This window comes from Pseudorca crassidens, chromosome 10 (assembly GCF_039906515.1).
Source record: "Pseudorca crassidens isolate mPseCra1 chromosome 10, mPseCra1.hap1, whole genome shotgun sequence".
Classification (NCBI taxonomy): Eukaryota; Metazoa; Chordata; class Mammalia; order Artiodactyla; family Delphinidae; genus Pseudorca; species Pseudorca crassidens.
In genome coordinates, this window is record NC_090305.1 from 58,656,658 (window position 1) to 58,678,336 (window position 21,679).

The following is a 21,679-nucleotide window of genomic DNA, read 5'->3' on the forward strand; positions in this document are numbered from 1 at the left end:
CTTCCCGGGGGACAGATGTCCCCCCTTGCTCCAGTGTGAGGGTGGAGAAGTGGAGAGTGAGGTGCTGGGGCTCCAGTGCTCTGGGGCATGCACACACGCACGCATGCCTTACAGGGATTTTTCCAGTGTCCAGGTAAAGAGACCACAGTACTTAGTCTTATGATTTTTATAAACACCCTCAACCTAGGGCCCGGCTGGAGGATGGAGCGGGCTGCAGTGTCATTCCTAACGGAATTGAGGACAGCTCCAGGGACTGGGCCAGCTCCTGGGCTCCCGAGAGGCAGCAACACAGACAGTAGGTTGGAGCTGAGGGCAGCGCGGGGCTGCCAGCTCTGAGCGAGAGGTTGGGAGCAGCCCCTGTCCTGCCCCCCAGATGTGGACAGAGGGCCTGGTCCGCTCGGGGCAGCCCTCACCAGACTCCCCGAGCCTAGTCCTGGAGGCCCACTTTCACAAAGAGGGTGGCAGACGGGTGCTGGTCTCCGTTCTTGGACAGGAGGTGAATGTGGCGGTATCCTGGCAGGCGGAGGGGCGGGGAAGGGCGCACAGCGGAAGTTCTGGTCACTTAGGGAGGATGCTTTGAGGAATAGCCGGCCCCTTCCCAAGAGATGCCTCCCCTCGAGTCGTCCCCTCCCTCCACAAACACTCACCCTGCTTGAGGCTGTTCAAGGGGATGGTGCTCTGGCCAATGAAGTCATTCTTGGAGGAGGCATCGTAGTCCTCCACCACAAAGCGCACGAGGGCGAGCTCAGGCACAATCACCTCGAACTCAAACTCTGTGTCCCACCATGGGTTGAAACCTAGGGGTGCAGGCACCATGTCAACAGCATGGACACCAGCTCCAGAAGCCGGGCCCAGCCCAGGCCCAGCACGTACCGTTATTGGTGACCACAGCGGTCTGGTGGCTGGCCACGTCCTGGCCCACGCCATGGATCTCCACGGTCACCTTGGGGTCCACAATTGAATTCTTATTCTTGTTGACTTTTGGCAGCTGCTGCCCTGAGATGACCTGAGGAAAGACGGGGGACAGTTAAGGGTTCAGGATGGTAGCCAGGGGGAAGGGAGGCCCATGGCATCTGTCCCTCCGGTGGCTGGCCATACCCTGACATTGAGCCGCTTCCGAGCCCACCAGGGCCCCTGAGCCAGGGCACGGGAGTTGAAGGTGGAGTTGGGGTCTCGCAGGAAGGCAGGCTTCAGCACGTACCCACAGGCCCCATTGTCCTGGAATCGGCCCTGGTATACGTCCATCTCTGGCCCAGGTGTCTGGAAGTTCAAGGCCACTACAGGCAGGACAGAGCAGTCACAGGCTGTGGGCTGGCCTCAGGGGCCCCATAGCCCAGCCTGCTTGGGGTACACTGAGGCCCAGAGTCACACGTGAGGCAGAACCAGGGTCCAGGATCACTCAATGCCTACTGCCCTCCTGCCACCCTAACTGACCCACCACACCAACCTTGCATTCCATTTCTGGTGCCAGAATTCAAAGGACAAGTGTGCTAACAATGGGATTTCTGACGCTGTATTTGCTGGTGGGGGATATTTCCAGACTGAGATTACCAGCTCCTGAGCCCACAAATCCCTGCATCTGGCTCTGCCTGGGTCCCCAGAGGCTCCTGACCCGTGGCCCTCCAGGCGGAAACCCTCACCCAGGCCTCCTCCAAGCCCCAGCCAGCCCGTACCGATCTGGCAGCCCCCATTCCACATCTCCACAGGGCTGTAGTTGGAGGAATCCGTTCTCCACCCGGCGGGGTAGATCCTGCTCAGGTGACTCACATTGTGGCGGACAAAGCTGTTTCCTGAGGGGGGTGTGGGCGCATTAGAAGTGGAGGCCTCCTGGTGAGTCTAAGCCCCTCCCTACCAGCTCTGTCTGGTAACAGCGTGGGGTGCCAGCTCTGGGTGACGTCCGGAGGGGTGGGAGCCAGTCCTGACCCTGGCCAGCTCAGGTGGTCAGACAGATGGACAGCACCCTGGGGGGACAGGGCCGGGCTCACCTGATTCTTGAAGCAGTCGGAGGGCACGGTTCTCGGAGAAGGATGCCATCTCATAGAAAGCCTGCCCACGGGTGCCAGGACTGGGGAAGCCCAGAAAGTGGACGCTCTTGCAGTAAATGACCATATCTGAGAGCTCCTTTGCTAGTCTGAGCTTGTCCTCCTGGGGGCCATGGGGAGGCCCAAGTCAGATTCAGAGGTTGGGGCAGGTGGGCACTGAGAGAGCCAGAAACCCAGATACAGAGAGAACAGAGAGGGAGACAGAGAGAGGGGGCAGAGGGTCTGAGTGACAGCCACAGAGAACCCGGACAAGACAAATACCCCACAGTGTGATGGAGGGGGATGGTGGGGTAGGGCCCCCCTCCCCTCCTCGCTCCATAGCCCCCGCTCAAACCGTGGACTTGTGCTGCACTTGGTTCCTCACTGCCTCATCCTCCATCTCAGCAGCCTCATCCTCGTCTGACACCACAGTGGCCTCAGGGCTGCCTTCCCCTCCAGGGAGGAAAAGCCCCCCAAGCTTCTTCCCCTTCAGCAAGATCTTCCCCTTCAGTTGCTAAGGGTGGAGGGGCAGCTGGTCAAGACGCAGCGGGCCTCCCGGCCAGTCCCCTGCCCTCTCCTCTGGGCACCCCACCCCATCGGGCACCTCAGGGGAAGGCAGGCTGCTGGTGACCCCGTCCAGTGGCCGATCCAACAGCATGGGGCCCAGGAGGGTGTGCAGGTGTTGCGCCATCACACGCTGCTGCTCCAGGCTGCAGTGGTTCTCCAGGGACAGGATGACGGGGTAGGGGGACACCTGGAGGCCCAAGGGCGGATTAGGAGGGGTGGGTGGGCCCGAGCATCCCCTTCCTCAGGACCAGAAGCGCGCCCACCTTGAAGGCGTAGTCCCGGATGACCCTGAGCGCGTCGCAGAAGAGGATCTTGGAGGTGAAGGTGTAGCCGTGATAGATGACCGGTTCCTGGTTGGGTCCATCCCAGCAGTCGAGCTCCAGGCAGCGGCAGCCTTTGCACAGCGCCCTGCGAGTGGGACGGCGGCTAGGCCCCTCGGTCCCGGCCGGGCCCCGCCCAGGTCCCGCCTGCCCGCCCAGGTCCCGCTCAGCCCCGCCCCGCCCCGCCCCGCCCCGCCCCATCACGACCAGGTCCCGCCCGGCCCCGCCCCATCATGCCCAGGTCTCCCGGCCCCACCGAATGTAGGCTTCGGTGCTGCTGGGCCCCGTGAGCTGGTCTTCCAGCAGGTAGGTGTTGTGAGAGGACGACACCAGGTAGTGACTGAGCGGCTGGCCCATGTCCTGGTAGACCCGCCGGTGCGCCCGGTTGAAGGCGCTGCCGTCGGCCGAGAGCAGGTACATGAGGAAGCCGTCCTTGGTCATCTGCCGCCGCGCCTTGGCTGGGAGGCGGGAGGCCGGCGCCCGTCAGAGCCCTAGGCTGGCGCCGCCGCTCTGGGGTGAGGGACTCCCCCTCCCCGCACTCACCTCTCCCCTACTCTTCCTGCCTCCCGTCCTGAGCTGGTCCTCGGTACCTCTTGGAAGCGGCTAAGCTCGAGTCTCTTGACCAGACCGTGACTATCCCAGGGTGGGGCCCTGTCTCCTCCTCTGTCCCCCATGCTGTGAGGCCCCCCCTGAGGGCAGGGCCTCATCTCCTCCTTCTCCAGGACTGGGCCCCATCTGATGTCTTAAAGCTTTGTGGCCAGCGTGGGCACAAAGAGGGAGGCAGGAAAAGTGCCTGCTTTTCCAGCCTTCTCTCTCTCCATTTCCTGGGGGAGGAGTCCTCAAATCCCCTGAAGGAGGAACCAAGAGAGGGTCCCTGCCTCCCATCTGCTTTCCTGGGGCAGAGAAATACTGACCAGGGGCTCTGGGCCTGGCTGAGGTGCCCCCTTCCCGCCAGCTCCCTACTCTTGGGCTGCCGTCTCCCCAGGGGTCTCCCCACCCTGTGTGGCCCTGGGACTACAGGTCATAGGCCCTCACCCATCTCGCTGGGCTCGTAGCGCTCAATGAGGGAGAGGGCCAGTGCAGGCCCCGCCGCCTCCTCCCGCTGTTGGTGCTGCAAGAAGACCACTAACTGATCCACCGACAGGGTCTCCCCCGAGCCCGCAGCCTCCTTGAAGGTGAGGTCGATCTCCTTCCTCTGGGTCAATATCTTGTAGAAGGTCTCGATCTCCTCATCCTCCAGGGAGTTTGTCTGAGAGTGGTCACATTCCTGCAGAGCCAGGACGCCAGGTGGGCAGGGTTCAGAGCAGGTCTCGGGCTGCAGTCAAGGACACACTGCCAGGCAGACCCAGCCCTCACATCCTGCCTCACCCTGAAGATCTTTCGGGCATAGCTGTCGTCCACCTGGATGTTGAGCTCCTTCAGGAAGTTCTGCAGCTCCTTGAAGTTCATCTTGTTGTCCTTGTTTTTGTCAGCTTTTCGCAAGCAGGAATGAATCCAGCTGGGCAAGAAGTAAGGAAAGAATCCAGGAGCCCTGGGACCCCCGAGGTCCCAGCCACAGCCATGATTCAAGCTCAGGGTCAACTCCCGGGCCCAGGTGGACTGAGGTCCCCTGTAGACACAGCTCCCCGCAGGCCTGACTTTTGGCATATCCTCATTTCAGAGGGAAGACCTGGTGGCCTCTTTGGAGGAAATGTGACATCCAGTGAAGGAGTCTTTTTCCTGTTTTCTGGCTTTGAACCCTTTCAAAATTTCAAAAACATTTCTTTTCTCACTCTAAAAGGGTTCATTACAGACAATTTAGAAAATGCAGAAAAGTAAATAAACAAAGCCCCCATAATCCTATCACCCAGGGGTAACTACTGTTAACATTTCAAGGTATGTCCCTTTCAGTATATAATTGTTACCCAATTATAGATATCGTATATATCTATATAGCATATAATTATACTATACACTATATAGTATATAGTGCTTTCTGACGAAAGCACTTGAGGCTTATTTAGTAGGAAACAGCAAATTTCAAGCCACTGATCAGAAGGTGGGGACATCACATGCAAAAACAAAGCCGGGATCATGGTGTCATGATTGGGGCACTTAGGCCTCCACTTCTCCATTCTCTCTATCTCTCCCATCAGAATTGACCTTGAGAACTAGAGAAGGAGGAGCTGCACACTACAGTCCACAGAAAACAGAGAGCTAACTATAGAACAAGACAATGGGAGCTCATGAGCACAATGAAAACATGATAGCAGGCTTCAGAAGAAATCACAAAAGAAACAACAACATAAATCATGCCATATAAACTTTTTAAAATTCTGAGGATTAAATAAAGAAAAACTAAAGTCATCTATCTGACAGACTGGAGGAAGCATTTGCAGCAAAGCCTTTGAAGAATTAATTAAAAAGAAAACAGTATGATGACCCTAATAACTAAATGAGAAAGGGATATAAACTGACCTTTTGCAAACATTACTAGTAGTCAAAGTTATTAACAATTTGGAAATGAGATGCAATTTCTTAAACTAAAATTTAGCAACTTAAAAGTATATTACCTAGTGCAGGTAAGGGTGAGGTGAAATGGACACTCAAATCCATCACGTGGGCAAAAAGTAAATCAGTACAACCCTTAGGAAAGTGATGGAGGGATAGCTAAAGCTTTAACCTGTTACATCAGTTGACTCAGTAATTCCACTTCTAGGAATCCATTGGTAAGGAAATACTTCTAAATACTGAAAGGTTTTATGAACATAGTTCTTTGCAATGTTATTCATAGTGGTGAAGGAAATGAAATGTTTGACACTAAAAGAATGGATCACTAATTTATAGTCCATCCATTCAGTGGAATAGTACACAGTCATTAATAAAGCCGTTTATGGAGACTATACTAACACAGGGAAATAATTATGATATAATGTTACACAGAAAATGGATACAAATGTATAATCTCCACTATTTTTAGCAAACGTATCATTAGGCAAAATGAAATGCAGCCAGAAAAAATTAAAGATTAAAATTTTATTCTAACCTACCCATATTTTTAAACCTTTATTTATATATATGTATGTTTTATGTAAATATGTGTATTTACATTAAAAAAATTATAGTAGAATTCCAGGTTAAAAAATCAAGTTCAGAGTGGTACACCCAAGCATGAGGTCCCAGTGCCAACTGCTCTTCAGCAGGCTGGGATGGCTTTATGATCTCAAGGTCTGGGCAGCAGAAGCCTGCAGAGGCCATGAGATTGTCCAAGTGCATGCCTGTGCAAAAGGAGTGACTATCACAAAAGTGCCACAGAATTGGGCTTTTAAGAAAGCTCAGGGACTTCCCTGGTGATCCAGTGGTTAAGACTCTGCACTTGCACTGCAGGGAGCACAGGTTCAATCCCTGGTCAGAACTAAAATCCCACATACCTCGAGGCATGGCCAAAAATAAAATAAATAACAATTAAAATTTTAAAAAGAAAGCTCAAAATCAGGCAGACATAGCCTTGAGAAAAGACACTTAAAAGTCTTTGAAATGCTGAAAAGTACACAGTAAAGGGAGCTAACAGGGTTCAAAATGTGTCCCCCAAAGGAGTTGGATATACATTGGCAATGAATAATCAGAAAATGTAATAAAATAATTCCATACAGTAGCATCAAAATGAATAAAAATACAAATTCTTTTAATACATAACTTATACTCTGAAAGCCACAAAACATTGTTGAAAGAAATTAAAGATCTAAATAAATGGAAAGATACCCCATATTTGCTGATCAGAAAGAAGACTTGATATTGTTTAATGAGAAATACTCTCCAAACTGATCTACAGATTCAGCACAATACCTATCACAGTCATGCTGGCTACTTTGCAGAAATTGACAACCCAATCCTCAAATTCATATGGAAATTCAAGGGACCCAAAACAGTCCAAACAATCTTGAAAAAAAAAGAACAAATTTGGAAGACTCACACTTCACGATTTCAAAACTTCGTACAAAGTTACAGTAACTAAAACGTTGTGGTTCTGGTGTGAGAAGAGACATTTAGGTAAATGGAAGAGAATTGAGAGTCGTGAAGTAAACCCTCATATTTATGGTCAGTTGATTTTTTGAAGATGGTGTAAAGACGATTCAATGAAGAAAGAATAGTCTTTTCAACAAATGGTGCTGGAACAGCTGTATGTCTACATGCAAAAAAAATGAAGTTGGATCCCTCACCACACCATACACAGAAACTAACTCAAAATGGATCAAAGACCTAAATGCAAGAGCTAAAACTATAAGAAGAAAATATATGAGTAAATGTTTGTGACTTTACGTTAGATGTGACATCAAAAAACACAAGCAACAAAAGCAAAAAGTAAATGAATTAGACTTCACTGAAACTAAAAACTTTTGTGCTTCAGAGAATACCACCAAAAAAAGAAAAGAACCCACAGAATGGGAGAAATTATTTGCAGAGCGTATATCTGATAAGAATATTTTTAAAATATTAGAATATTTTTTAAAATATTTAGAATATTTAAAAAAAAAAAAACCTGTTACAACTCAATAATAAAAAGACAACTCAATTAAAAAATGGACCAGAGGGCTTCCCTGGTGGCACAATGGTTGAGAGTCTGCCTGCCGATGCAGGGGACATGGGTTCGTGCCCCGGTCCGGGAAGATCCCACATGCTGTGGAGCGGCTGGGCCCATGAGCCATGGCCGCTGACCCTGCGTGCCTGGAGCCTGTGCTCCACAACGGGAGAGGCCACAACAGTGAGAGGCCCGTGTACCGCCAAAAAAAAAAAAAAAAAAAAATGGACCAGAGATCTGAATAAACATTTCTCCAGAGGAGATATACAAAAGCACATTAAAAAATGGTCAATATCATTAATCATTAGGGAAATGCAAGTCAAAACCACAGTAAGAGACCTATTTAAAAAAGAAATAACAAATGTTGGTAAGGACGTGGAGAAACTGGAACCCTTGTGCACTGTTGGTGGGGATGTAAAGTGGTACAGATGCTATAGGAAACAGTATAGTGGGTCCTCAAAAAAATTGAAAATAGAATTACCATATGATCTAACAATCTGACTTCTTGGTATATACCCCAAAGAATTGACAACAGAGCCTCAGAAAGATACTTGTACACCCATGTTCATAGCAGCATTATTCATGATGGACAAAAAGTGGAAGCAACCTAAGTGTACATTAATGGACAAATGAATAAACAAAGTGTGGTAATATACATACAATGGAATATTGTTCAGCATTTAAAAGGATGGAAGTTCTAACATGTGACAACATGGATGAAACTTGAGGACATTATGCTAAATGAAATAAGCTAGTGGCAAAATGACAAATACTGTATGAGTCCACTTATATGAGGAACTTAAGAGTAATCAAGTTCATAGGGACAGAAAGTACAACAGTGGTTGCCAGGACCTGGGGGAGGGTGGAATGGGGAGTTACTGTTTAATGGGTACAGAGTTTCAGTTTTACAAGATGAAAAGAGTTCTGGAAATGGTTGCACAACAATGTGAATGTACTTAACACTACTGAACTGTACACTTGAAAATGGTTAAGATAGTAAATTTCATGTTATGTATATATTACCACAATTTAAAATTAAAATAAATAGATCCATAAAAAAAGAACTTTACAACAACAAATGGGCAAAGGATCTATTGAATAGCTGTTTCTCCAAAGAGATATGCAAATGGCCAATAACCACATGTAAAGATGCTCAACACCGTTAGCTATCAAGGAAATGCAAATCAAAACCACAGTGAAATGCCACTTCAAACCCACAAGGATGGCTATAATAAAAAAAAAAAGGCAGATAATAGCAAGGGTTAGTGAAGATGTGAAAAATCAGAACTCTCAGACACTGCTGGTGGGAATGTAAATTTCCTCTTTGGAAAATAGTTTGGCATTTCCTCAAAAGGTTAAATATATAGTCACCACAAGACTCAGAAATTCTAGGTATATACTCAAGAGAAATGAGAACATATGTCCACACAAAAACTTATACACAAATGTTCACAGCAGCATTATTCAGAGAAGCAGAAACCCAAATGTCCATCAACTGCTGATTGGATAAGTAAAATGTGGAATGGCCACACAGTGGAATACTATTAGGCAAACAGAAGGCATGAAGTACAAACACATGCTATGACATGGACAAACGTTAAAAACGTTATGCTAAGTGAAAGAAGCCAGTCACAAGAGACTGTATGATTCCATTTATATAATAGGTCCAGAAAAGACAGATGTATGGAGACGGAAAGTAGATTAGTGGTTGTCTAGGGCTGGGGGGTTGTGGGGAAATGGGGACTGCTAAAGGGCATGGGGTGTCTTTTGGGGGTGATAGTTGCATAACTCTGAATACACTAAAAAGATGGACTTGTACACTTTAAGTGGATGAATTATATGGTATGTGAACTATATCTCAATAAAGCTGTCATTTAAAAAGAAAAAAAGGAGCCGGTGCTGGTTCCACCCTAATCCTACATACCAGAAGGCTGATCACTTTGAACCATAGACTACTGTGTTGCTGTGCACCTGGACTTTGAAGTGAATTTGTTTCAAGCCCGCAGGCTGGCCTGCACACCGGGACTGGGGGAACGTGATGACTCCCCAAAGAGTGGCACAGGATATGGGGGCAAGTGGGAGTGTATCATGGCCTCCCAAACTCCCAGAGGAAAAAAATGCAGTTAACTTTAGGAAACATTAAAATATCTGAGACTAGGTCTCCCACTGAAGCAGGCAGCTCCCCTCAGCCTCCCCACTCCATGCTGGTTACCTAGGGGGGATGAGGGACTTCAGGGGGCTGCACTGTTGTCTGGCCCTTGGGTCAGAGTAGACCAAAGAGGGCTCCAAGTACCCTCCCTGCTTCCTTTGTGTTCTCCCAAATTCATATGTTGAAGCCCTGACCCTCAATGTGATGTATTTGGAGATGGGGCCTTGAGAGACTTAGATGAGGTCATGAGTGGGGGCCTCATGATGGGATTAGTGCCCATAAAAGAAGAGACACCAGAGGGACTTCCCTGGTGGTGCAGTGGTTCAGAGTCCGCCTGCCAGTGCAGGGGACACGGGTTCGAGCCCTGGTCCAGGAAGATCCCACATGCCACGGAGCAACTAAGCCCGTGTGCCACAACTACTGAGCCTGCGCTCTAGAGCTCGCAAGCCACAACTACTGAGCCCGTGTGCCACAACTACTGAAGCCCGCCTGCCACAACTACTGAAGCCTGTGCGCCTAGAGCCTGTGCTCTGCAATAAGATAAGCCACCACGATGAGAAGCCCGCGGACTGCAACAAAGAGTAGCCCCCGCTCCCCACAACTAGAGAAAGCCCGCGGGCAGCAACGAAGACCCAATGCAGCCAAAAATAAACAAATAAATAAATTTATCTTTAAAAAAAGAAAAGAAAAAAAGAAGAGACACCAGAGATCTTGTGCTCTCTCTCTCTCTCTGCCATGTGAAGACAGTGAGAAAGAAGGCAGCCATCTACAAGCCAGGAAGAGAGTTCCCACCAGAACCCGACCCTCTGGCACCCTGACCTTGGACTTCCAGCCTCCAGAATCGTGAGAACATTAATTTCTGTTGTTTAAGCCACCTAGTCTATGGTATTTTGGTATGATGGCCCAAGCTGCATGTCTTCCATATCCAGGTTGTCCTGGGGACGACCATAGCCAGTACCCACCCGCTGGGCCTGGACCCACTGCCACCAAAAGGATACTGCCGCAGCTTCTGCTGCTGGTCCATGGAGCCCGAGTGATGGACGATCTTGCGCAGGCCCTGCACCCAGTGCTGGGCTTCGGTGGGCGATGGGGCGATGAGGTCTAGAGTATTGCGCTGGTCCTTGAAGACGATGGAGAAGCAGCGGTCCTCAGGCACGTCCCGGGCAAACTTCTCCAGGCCCTCTGAGCGGCGCCCCATCCGCACCTCCTGAATGTCCTCGATGGAGACTGCAAGAAGAGGGTGGAGGTGGGCAGAGAGAGCCGTGAGGGGCAGGAAGATGGGCAGAGCGGGGGACAAAAAGAGGCTGAGGTGGAGAAGGAACGAGACACAGTTATAGCGTGCACATGGAAACGCCCAGGCAGCGAGAGATTGACTTTAGGGTGGGAAGGGCACCTAGGGTCCCAGGCCTCCTGTTTCTGTGCTGGGAGGAAGCAGGGCCCCTGGGAGAGGAGTGGGGCAGGGCAGGGCTCTCATACAGAGATAGAGACCATTCTGGAGCTTGGGGCCTGTGACGGAGAGGAGGCCACACACTCTCCTGTTGTGCTTGACTTTGGGCCCTTCGCCTCCCTCAGGACAGCCATGGGAGCCTCCAGGCCCCTCTCCTGACAGAGGGGGAAGTGCTTGTGTCAGGGGAGCAGCCAGGGCCTTGCCCTGCATGTATCTGTGTGTCCTGATCTCAGGGAGCCCCTTGGCAGGAATGGTGCTCCAGGATCCCAAGAGGTAGACTGGAGGGTGCCCCTGGGGGTCTGAGATGACATCATTCTGCCCTTGGGAACCAGGGACGGGGGCTGTCCTGTCACAGCCCAACCTTCCAAGCTTTAGGGAGCAGCAAGGCCCTGCTCACCTGCCTGAAACCCCAAGGGGCCCTCCCTGGCCTGGCTGGGAGGGGCTCATGCTGGGCCTCCCCACATCAGGAGCCAGGCTCTGCCCCTGCCCCTGCCCCATCCCCATCCCCATCCTGAACCATCCACGTCCATCTTTCCTGGGTCTAGACCAGCTCTGGCTGAGAGCTTGCCTGTCCTTCCCGGTGGTGGCCTCCTGGCCACCTGCAGGCCCCAGATGTGTGGCATGTGCCTGTCCGGGAAGCAGGCTCTGAGGTGTGAGACACACGAACCCTGGGCCATGTGGGATGCAGGGGATATCCCTGCTGAATCGCTCCGCTTACAACCTCCCGTGTCCCTCTAGGTCCCACACCAGCTGTAGCTGCCCCAGGCTGGGAGTGGAAACAGGAAGCCTGGGCAGCGGAGAGAGAATCCAGACGCCTTCCCTGCTGATGATAATCCTTGTCTGCCTATGGGAACCAGAGCTGAGGGAGGCTAGTGGCGTCGGGATGGGGGCAACTTCCGGACCAGGAAACAGAGGCAAAGAGAACTGGGGACTGCTCCCCACCCCCATCTCCTGGCTTCAGTTTCCCCGGGGGGGGGGGAGCACAGTCTCACTGCTCACTTAGAGGAGGGAAGCAGCCCGATGGGCATGCTCAGCCCAGACCTGTCTCTGGGTCTCTGACATGGAAAAAGCCCTCTTCCAGCCATGCTCCTCACCGGAGCACACCTGGTGCCCAACCCCCAACCTGTCGCCCCTGTGGCCCCTCCTGTCAGGGTGCAGGCCCCTCACTCACGGCCCTTCCTTGTTCTTGCCCCTGCACCTTTGCTCACACTGGGTCTGCTGCCCGGGAGGTTCCTCCTGCCCTTGTGCTCCCAGCTGTGCCGGTATGAGGTTCCCAGCTCACCAGCCCAGGTCTGGAAAGGCCCACATCTCCCACTCCTCAGTCTGCCCCCTGCCCACCCCCGCCAAGTGCTTGGCTCACACTGGGAACCATGCATGTGTACTGGCTGGGGGGTGGGCTCCCAGGAGTCCCCAGGGCTCAGACAGTATGATGCCCCATTCCCACGGTGCCGCCAACTGCCAGTGTCTAACAGGAAACCCCATATCAGGGCAGAGGCCTGTGAAGGAACCTGGCTGGAGCCACAGACAGAGGCAAGGGCCAGGTCACTCCTGTGTTACGTGGCCAACAGGCACGCAGGGTAGTTTCCTGAGAGCGCTTCAGGCTCCATCCCCTCCCACCCTGCCCTGCCCTGCTCAGACCTCCCATGGCCCACTGTCCCCAGGACCCAGCCGGGCTCTCCGCATCCGACCCTGCTCCTGTCCTGCCTCCCCTCTGACCTGCCACAGGCAACACCTTCTCAGGTTTCTGTCCAGTGTCCTGGGGCCTGGCAGACCCTTCCTGAGACGCCCTCAGTGGGCCGCCCCTCCCTTTTCTCCTGCCCCCTTCCCACCTGGGCCCTGTCACCTGTGTCTGGTCTCACTCCCCAGAGACCTGCCAGTGGGCTGACCCTGCCTGCCCCATCTCTACAGCCGAGGGCAGGTGAATGGGTGAGGGATTTCCAGGGACTTGGACCGTGTGAGAAATCCAGCTGCAGTGATCCTTCCGTACCCCCAGCCACACGTGGTTATTTAGATATAAATTAGTTAAAGTTCAGTAAAATTAAGAATTTGTGGGATTTCCCTGGCGGTCCAGTGGTTAAGACTCCACACTTCCAAAGCAGGGGGCTCAGGCTCAATCCCTGGTCGGGGAACTAAGGTCTCACATGCCGTGCAGTGGCACAGCCAAAAAAAAAAAGAATTCATTTCCTCAGTCACACTAGCCACAGTTCAAGTGCGCAATGGCCACAGGTGGCTAGTAGCTGACATATTGGACAGCACAGATACAGGACATTCCCATTATCATAGAAAGTTCTTTTGGATAGCTTTGGTCTAAAATTTTCCCACCAAGTAAAGGTGCAGAGGGAACCTCTCATTTTACAAGATTCTTAGGGCATTCTGTGTAAAAGGGCAGCAGCAGTGGCAGAACTTTCTTCCTAAGACCTTGCAGGAGGCACTCTCCATCTGCAGGCCTGAGCTTTGGCGTCTTGGACCTTTTCTAAAGCTTCCAGAAAGCCCTCAGGTCCACAACCCCAAGGGAGCTGCCCAGCCAAGGCCTCTCTGTGCAAGTCCCAGCCCTGCTCCACCCCAGGCTCTCTTTCTGGTCCCAGCCCAGGGAGGAGCTGCCTCCTGCAGCCCCACCTCACATCCTGGCCACTGCTACCTGGAAGGGCCTTATCTGCCCCTGGACTTTGGGCCTCACCACACCTGGGCCCTAGTCCTCCCTCCTTCCCTCCTTCCCACAAATGTCCGGGTGGTTACCTGGGAATTCAGGCAACACTGTCTAGCTCCCTCCCTACTTGGGAGCCCGGCTTTCCCCATCTGTGGTCATGGCTATGGAGTCCCACCCCCAAAAGTCTTGAGCATGTCCATCTGTGGTCCTTGGTCCATGACTGCCCTCTCTAGCCCAGGCTAGGCCTCAGTTTCCCTATCAGTGATTTAACTGGCTCCTCTCCCCAACCCTGGCCGGGGTGTTTCCCCATATCTGGTCCTGTTTGCATGACCAACCTCTGCCCCGCCAGGCCAGGCCTCAGTTTTCCTACCTTTGGTCCTGGTCCACGACTGACCTCCAGCCCCACCCCACCCTAACCAGTGTCAGTTTCCCCAACCAAGCGCAGGTGCAGCACCCTGCCCCTCCCCCTGCAGCCCAGGGCACTCACACAACTGGGATTCTGGGGTCCGCATGACCTTGCGGGACTCCTGCCAGATGGTCTTGCAGTCCTCCTGCAGCTTGTAGAAGCGTTCTCTCCGCCATGAGTTGGACTTCACCTTCAAGAGTTGGCTGCCCTTCAGCAGTGCCTGTAGGTCCTTGTCATCCTGTAGACCTAGGGGGCAGAGCTGGTAAGATGCTACCTCCTCTAGGGTCCCTGCTGCCCCAGGCTCCATGCTGGCCGTGCCCACCACTGGACCCTCTCAGCCCATTTTTCACCAGCCTCATCCTCAGCTCTCTGTTCACTTCTCCCTCCTTGTTGTCACCCTTGTTCCAAGGGTCTCAAGACCTCCTCAGAGGTGACAGTCTGATGTGACCTTCCCCCACCTTGGTCCCAGCTCTCTCCACCCCCTGCCTTAGTGTCAGCAGTTTCCCTCCAGCCCCAGGGGAGGCCCACTGAGGGAGGAGGGGGCTCCTGCAGGATGTCCTCAACTGGTGGCTGTGTCTGTGGGGCTCAAGACAGAGGCCGGGAAGGGTAGTTCCCAGCCGCCGGAGGAGAGAGCAGCCTCAGCTCAGCTGGGGGATTCCACTGTCCTTTCCGAGGCTGAGGTCAGCTGGCGGGGGGTCATCTCCTTACCCTCTGGCTTCTGGCTGTACCGCCCCTCCCTGGCTAGGGCATTAGGACAAGCCACTGCGCATGGCACAGATGGGGGGAGGGGCGGCGCACGGGGCGGAAGGTGAGCCCCACCCTCTGGTTCTGGAAAAGGCTGTGAGCAGATGACATGTTCATCCTGTCCTGGAGCCAGACTGTGGCCCTGTCTGCGGTCAGGCAGAGATAAGTCCCCTGGTTGCCGACATGGCTTCCGGAACACAGACCTCGGTCCCAAGGTGGGTCTTGATATTAGTGGCCCTCCAGGCCGCTGGGCGACCTAAGCAGACACCTCCATCTCTGAGCCTTATTTGAGGCCCTTTTGTTTCTGAGGCCTCTGGGCTGCCCGCCCCCCCTCCCTTGCTCCCTTAGCACCCAGAAGGTCTATGGGCCCTTCGCTCAGCCCCACTCACTCAGCTGAAGCACCTTCTCCTCCTGCGGGAGGGTGGTGCTGAGGGGCCTCTGAGCTCAGGGGCCCCTGGGTCGACCTTGCAGCCTCACCAACCTGCCCAGGCTAGTGGCACATATGGGGAGTGCAGAGGGGCTACAGTGCTAATAGGAGGCTGGCGGTGGGGGCGGTGCCAGGAGCCCTGCCCATGTACCTAGGGTGAGGCCTAATGGAAACAAACTGAGTCTGGGACTCACAGCAATACACAGCTACACAGATATAGCCACACACATACACAGTCACACACACCACACCACCGTACTCATCACACACTGCCATACACAACCGGGAAGAGACAATGGGCCACACACGGTGACACATATTATTACATGGAGTCACACACAGCCACACAACGTACAGTGCCAGAACATCATCGTCGTCATAATAATAGCAGTCACCATAATAATAATAATAGTTCATGTTTGAATAAGATCCTGTTCTTAGCACATGTATTTAATCCCTTGAACAACCCTGTGAGGAAGGCACTATCATTGTTCCCATTTTACAGATGATGAAACGGAGGCTCAAGGAAGTTACATGGTAGAGTCGGGACTCAGAAGCTTGCCCACAGGGCCAATGCTAGAAAACGTTACCTTATACAGCCACCTCTCAGGGGCATACTGCCACAAAGAGTAACAGCAGAACACCCACAGAACACACACACCATAACAGAGATGACAGAATCACTCAGTCACCTGGGTCACCCACAGTCACACATGGTACACAGCATCACCCTGGATCGCACACTGTCACACTGGTGCCACTTGGTTATACAGCATTGCATATCATTATTGCACAGTGGCCCCCACTACCATACAAGTGACAGAATCACCACTAGGTTTGTAAACAGGATGGTTTGGGGGTGGCAAGGCGCAGGGTAACCAATCCCCGCCCCCAGTACTTACTCCACATGCCATGCCCGCAAACACAGCCCCACCGTGGGTCACACACTCACAGAACTATACAGGTCCAGTCCCCGAGATCAGGAACATACAGTCTGAGTCCTGTCCCAGCTGCCTTCCCGGCCTCCGCAGATTTCGGGGGGTGGGGGGGGCGCCCTGCATCCCTTACCCAGCCTCTGCTCATTGAGAGCTGCCACCTCGAGGCTCTGCTCCTGCAGGTAGAGCTCTCTGGAGCGGCTCTGGCTCCGGCTTCGGCGCCTGACCCCCAGGCACTGCATGACGTTCCGAAGTGCCCCCGCCGCCCGCTGAGCCTGGCTCGGCACAGTGTGGCGTCCAGAAGGCAACCCTGGCCCTAGGAGCGGAACGGCCTCCTTAGAGTGGAGCAGGGGCGGAGACCAGGAGTGGATGGGCGGGGCTAGAACCCGTGGGGGCGGGGCAGTGAAGGGTCGGGCCATGGCTCTAGAGGCGGGGCGATACAGAAATCTGTGCTGAAGGGGCGGGGCCATACCCTAGGAGGCAGGGACAGTTCCAGAGGGGCAGGACCGATGCCCCCAGGAGGTGCGGCGAGAGCGGAATCAAGGCGGGGAGAGAAGGAGGAGGAACCGGGGCCGGGAGGTGAAGCGGGACAAATCCATAACCCGGGAAGAAGATCAGTGGTGAAAGTCAGAGCCCAGAAAGCGGATTGGGGTGGAGCCAGAGCCAAAGAGGTGGGGAGCGGGAGGAGCCGAGTCTGCGAGGCGACGTGGGGCAGTGGTAGCCAGGAAGACGGCCGGGGGCGGAGCCAGGGCCCAGGGGACAAACCGGGGGAGGGTCCCTCACTGCAAAGGCCTTTTGTTTTCCGGCAGGGAGGGGCGGAACCTCGACTGTGGAGGCAGTCCTACCAGGGGGCGGAGCCTGAGCCGCGAATTCTAAACACTCAGCTGGAGGCCTGGCAGAGAACTGGAGGGCTGGGCAAGATTGAGCCGGGAGGTGAGCCCGGCCGGGCGGCAGCCTGGGCTGCAGAGTCTAGCGGACAACCGGGTGGGGCGGGATAGGAAGGAGCCGGGAATGGAGCCCGGGCCGGACAGCGGAACCCGCCAAATATTTTACCTCAGTTCCTCAACGAATCCACTGTGACTCAACGGGCTGTTCCCTCACATGTAAACCTCAGGGAGGCCTGTTTCCTTCTCTGAGAGTTCCGCTACCTGAGTGGGATAATCTCCAAGGCTCCAAATGCGAATGGAATTCTTGAAAAAATGCTGGTCTTAAAAATGAGTCCATTAACACAGGCTTGCTTTGATAAATAGGTGAGGAGGACTCCAACTCCATATGAAACTGTGCTGCCAGTGTGCTCGGAACAGTGGGCCCTTTCATGTAAGTTACGTCTTGCTTTTTTTCACCCAGCAATTATTTATGGAGCCCCTACTGTGTGCCAAGGTCAGGACACCACCCAGAGGCCTGACTCACTCCTCTCTTTTACTCTCCGCCTCTGAATAGTTCCTTCACTCGCCTCACCGCAGCTCCAGTCACCAGCATTGACAGTGAGTCACTGGCAAAGCCAGTTATTAGCACAGACAAGCACAGCAATAATAACAAACTGAAGTGCAGAGCAACTTGCCTAAGGTCACACCTCGGAGAAAAATAAATCATGAGAATGTGTGTTAATGTAGGTGAGCTGGAATATGGGCACAGAAATATTGTTCTTCATTTGGAGCTGAGGGAGCTGATTGTAAGGGGAACCTCTGTTTTAGAGAAACCACGTGATGGTTTAATGGTTTAATCAGAGGGCCAAGGACTCCCCGAGGACCTATGGATAGAATCACATCTCAATACAATTTGCTTCCTTTGAATTCTTATGTATTTTATTTTATGTATTTTATTTTATGCATTTAAAAACATGATCCTGAGAAGGGGTCCACAGGCTTCACCTAACTGCCAAAGTGGTCCAGGGCACAAAAAAGTTAAGATCAGTGTGGATCAGTGTGTGTCTGTGTTGTGTGGGCATGGAATCCCAGGGACAGACAGCTTTGAAACGTAATTGAGGAGGGTAGGGGTCTGGCTACCCCAAATTGCTATGATGGATCTGGAACCGTTATCTCTTGGGGGTACTGGCTTCTTTGCCAACCTAGAATTCCTTTGCCCACTAGTGCTTTATCCTCACAACATCCCCTATCAGTAGGTATTGCTTTCCCGTGGATGAGAAAACAGGCCCAGACAGGCAAAGGGACTTGCTCAGGGTCACAATGTAAGTAGAGGCAAAGCTAGGACTGGAACCCAGGTCTAGGACTGCAGCCCAGGTCTCCTGGGACCAAGATGAGGCCCCTCTTACACCCTACCTTGCACTTTTACTAATGCCAGGTTTTACAGTGGGGCGGGAGGGATTCAGTGTTTCAATAGTTAGTGTAGGTGGAGGTGGATGTGTTCAGTGAGGGGAGAGCTTTGGGAAGTTAGGTCTTTTTGGGTACATCTGGGGACCTGCTGGAGAAGCCAGTGCAGGCCTGGCTAGAATGGAGCAAGCAAAGGAAGTAGGGTAGGGAAGGAGGCCAGGGGACTACAGCGTCAGTCTGAGGGCTTCAGAAGCACCAGAAGGAGCCCCTGATTCTTCTTCTTTTTTTTTTTTTTTGGTCTCACTGCATGGCTTGCAGGATCTGAGTTCCCCGACTAGGACTCAAACCCCAGCCCCTGGCAGTGGAAGCATGGAGTCTTAACCACTGGACCAACAGGGAATTCCCCAGGAGCCCTTTGATTCTTAAGCGTTCTGGTCACTTTTTTCCTGCTTAGGGACTACCTTATTCCCCCTCATCTCACAAAGTACTCACATGACGTGGTCACTTGGGGGGTGGGCCTCCTGTAGGAACATTGTACCTGCTGGTACTAGGCACTGTTCTCATTATTGCCTTGTATGTGTTAGCTCATTCAATCCTTACTGCAATCCATGAGGGAGGTAGTGTTCTTATCCCCCATTTTACAGATGAGGAAACTGAGGCACCAGGAAGTCAAGGGATTTGTCTAAGATGAAAAAGCTAAGACTTGACCCCAGGTAGTCTACTTCCATAATCCATGTCTGTATACTACAGTGCCTCTGCATGCATCTGGGGCGAGGACAGAAGGGACATCTCTTATCTAGGTGGCCCCCATACCCCCCCCAGGCCAATGGAGGGAGCCTTTCTGCAGCAGACCCCCAACTGCCCAAGCCAGAAAGTGTGTCCAGTGCTAGAGGACCCGAAATATGAAAGAGATGCAGACTCTCCAGTGGAAGTGTGAGCAACCTGGAACGGCACAGGGCCCAGTGCCTACACCCTTCCACCACCAGTTCTCCTTGACAGATCCTTGCTTGCCGATACGGTTTGCAGGGGGAACAAAAGGCAGTTAAGGGACGTAATTTTGGGTGATGAGCTAGAAGCAGCAGGGCCTTCAGGGAGACAGCTTGGGATCGCACTGTTCTTGCCAGCTCCGCAGGAAGAGCTGGACTGTCAGGCACTTGGGAGGCAGGTCTCAAACACGATGGACCAGGGCTGCCAAGCCCATGCCACAAAACTGGGAGGCGCTGAATGAGCCTCCACGTGGCTTCCTCTCCAGGGAAGATACCAGGGCTGCCCAGGGACAGAGACCGGGCAAAGGCACAGATGCCTGAGGATGCAGCCCATTCTAACATGAGCTGAGGCTACAGCTGTAGCCAGAGGCGATCAGAGGGCTTGTAGGAGGTCTGAATGTGAAGCTGGCACGGAAGAGGTGGCAGTCTGCAGGGTACACAGCACTAGCTAAGGGATGATGAGAGAGAAAGCAGAGATCTCTACTGTGATCCTCTGAGCTGCCCAGCCACCCTTCCTGCCAGGGTGGCAGGAGCACTGAGACACCTCTGTCCTGAGAGGAGAAGAGGGAGCCCTGGAAAGGGCAGGATCCCATGACCCTGAAGGAGTTTGCCTTGAGGCTACTTGTGTGAGGGTAACAGCTCTGGGCACTGAGCAAGGTCTCTCTGGGCCATGGGGACCAGATCTGAGACAACCAGGAAAATGAGACAGACTGGGCACTGGCTGAAAGGAACGTCTCCGAGTGTCCCTGAACTCCAGAGGGTCTCTAGTGGACAGCTGGAGGGCTCTGGCTTTCTCTTTCCCTTCTATTATATCCATGCATGGTTTAGGTGGGTAGGTGGTGGGCACTAAAGGACTCCAGAGGTACTAGAAAACAGAGGGAGATCGGGTTAAGCGGTGATTGGTGCAAGAGAGGCAGGGTTTGCTGAGCTGGCAGATGACCTGGGGTGCAGGAGGGCAAAGCACGCTAAAAGTTGGTGAGTCCCCAGGCTGGAGCAAAGAGATTCCAGGTCCAGGTTGGGGGCCCCCGTGCAGCTAGGAGACCTCCAGTCCCTGCAGTCCAGAGCCCGCGGCTGCCCTCTCTCCTGGAGAGACAGCTATAGGGCAAGGAGCTGGCCCAGACTGTTTCCCGGTCGGTCGGAGAAGACAGAGCTCGGCTGGACAAAGCGGGGTAGCAGCAGGCAGTTAGAGCTGAGACTCAGGCCTGTCCGGCCAGGAGGGTGCGCAGATGGGGGCGATCGGGCTGCCCCTCCCAGTCCGGGCGTCGCTGACTAGGATTTCTGCGCTGGGCAGTTACTGCGGCGCGGCCCGACCTCACCTCGCAAACCTCCTCGCCCCAGCCTTCCCACCCCGCCACACCTACGCTGCCTGACGCGGTCCAGGCACGCCTGGGCTTTGGGGAGCCTCTCTGGGCGGCCCGGACTGGGCGAAGGTAACTCGGTTATTCGTGGATGCTGGTTCCTTTCCTCCTCGGTCCCTCCGAGCGCGCCGGACCCTGGAGCCCACCCGTCCGTGACTAGGATAGGGAGAGGGGGAGTCCCCGAGGCGGCAGGGCCGGGGGAGACTCGCACCCTTCTCCCCACCGGCCGGGTCTGGGGAACAAGCCTGGAAACGCCCAGGGTTGCGCCCGGCAGTCCCGGGTGGAGATTTCCTCCGTGCGACAAAAGGGACGAGGGGCGGGCCCGGGGCGGGGCGGAGAGCGGCCGAGGAACCGGGGGTCCCCCATCCTGGGCCGGGAACGGCTTTCCTCGAGGTCGGCCCAGGCGGGGTCCCCCCGCGAGCCGGCCGAGTACTCACCGTGCAGGGTCAGGAAGTCCCGGCCCGAGTCCATGCCCGACGGACGGCGCGGCGGGAGGGGGGCGCCGCGGGACACTCGTCCGCAGCGACAGCGCGGGCGGCCTCGGGTCCGAGAGGAGTGCAGGGGAGGGCCCCGAATGGAGTGAGGAGGGAGGACACTGGAGGTGCTCCCGGGACTCCGTTCCGCCCCCCGCCCGCCCGCGCCCCCGCCCCCGCCCCCTGGGCCCTCCAACCAGCGCCTCTCCCCGCCCCTCCTGGGGGTTGGGGAGGAGAGCAGAGGTGGGGACCGGGAAGCCGGGCCATCCCTGGCCCAGGCCTGTGGGCGCGTCCCGGCCAGAAATAGCCGGATCTCTCTGGCTTCCTCAGCCACCGCCACCCACAGGCCGCGGACCCTGTCATTATCGCCG

At 54.0% G+C, this 21,679-nt stretch overlaps 2 protein-coding genes across 14 annotated transcripts in view; one reads left to right on the forward strand and one right to left on the reverse strand.

The window, feature by feature from the left end:
- Positions 1 to 151: 151 nt before the first annotated feature.
- Positions 152 to 21,454, reverse strand: PLCD1 (phospholipase C delta 1). 4 transcript variants are annotated; one of them, XM_067753800.1, is made up of 16 exons: positions 21,273 to 21,454; positions 16,355 to 16,537; positions 14,197 to 14,361; positions 10,614 to 10,842; positions 4,277 to 4,406; positions 3,944 to 4,175; positions 3,165 to 3,366; positions 2,852 to 2,996; positions 2,626 to 2,775; positions 2,377 to 2,535; positions 1,986 to 2,145; positions 1,674 to 1,790; positions 1,099 to 1,277; positions 874 to 1,006; positions 648 to 797; positions 152 to 513 (listed from the first exon to the last, which is right to left on the reverse strand). In XM_067753800.1, the coding sequence occupies exons 1-16, from the start codon at positions 21,304 to 21,306 to the stop codon at positions 428 to 430; spliced, it is 2,454 nt and encodes an 817-aa protein (XP_067609901.1). In that variant the 5' UTR covers positions 21,307 to 21,454; the 3' UTR covers positions 152 to 427. The 4 variants fall into 4 exon arrangements, 3 of the variants coding, with proteins under 3 accessions (XP_067609901.1, XP_067609903.1, XP_067609900.1); XM_067753802.1 differs by lacking the exon at positions 16,355 to 16,537 and having other exon boundaries at positions 21,273 to 21,452; XM_067753799.1 differs by lacking the exon at positions 16,355 to 16,537 and having other exon boundaries at positions 14,197 to 14,353; positions 21,273 to 21,411.
- Positions 16,761 to 21,679, forward strand: part of DLEC1 (DLEC1 cilia and flagella associated protein) — a 106,941-nt gene continuing 102,022 nt past the window's right edge. For 3 of the 10 annotated variants that reach the window (XM_067753776.1, XM_067753783.1, XM_067753786.1), the window contains exons 1-2: positions 16,969 to 17,154; positions 17,472 to 17,538. The gene's annotated coding sequence lies outside the window, so the exon portion shown is untranslated. Of the gene's footprint in view, positions 16,939 to 16,967; positions 17,155 to 17,471; positions 17,539 to 21,679 lie in introns of those variants that run through there. The other 7 variants (XR_010946916.1, XM_067753782.1, XM_067753787.1 and 4 more) reach the window with 5 other exon arrangements.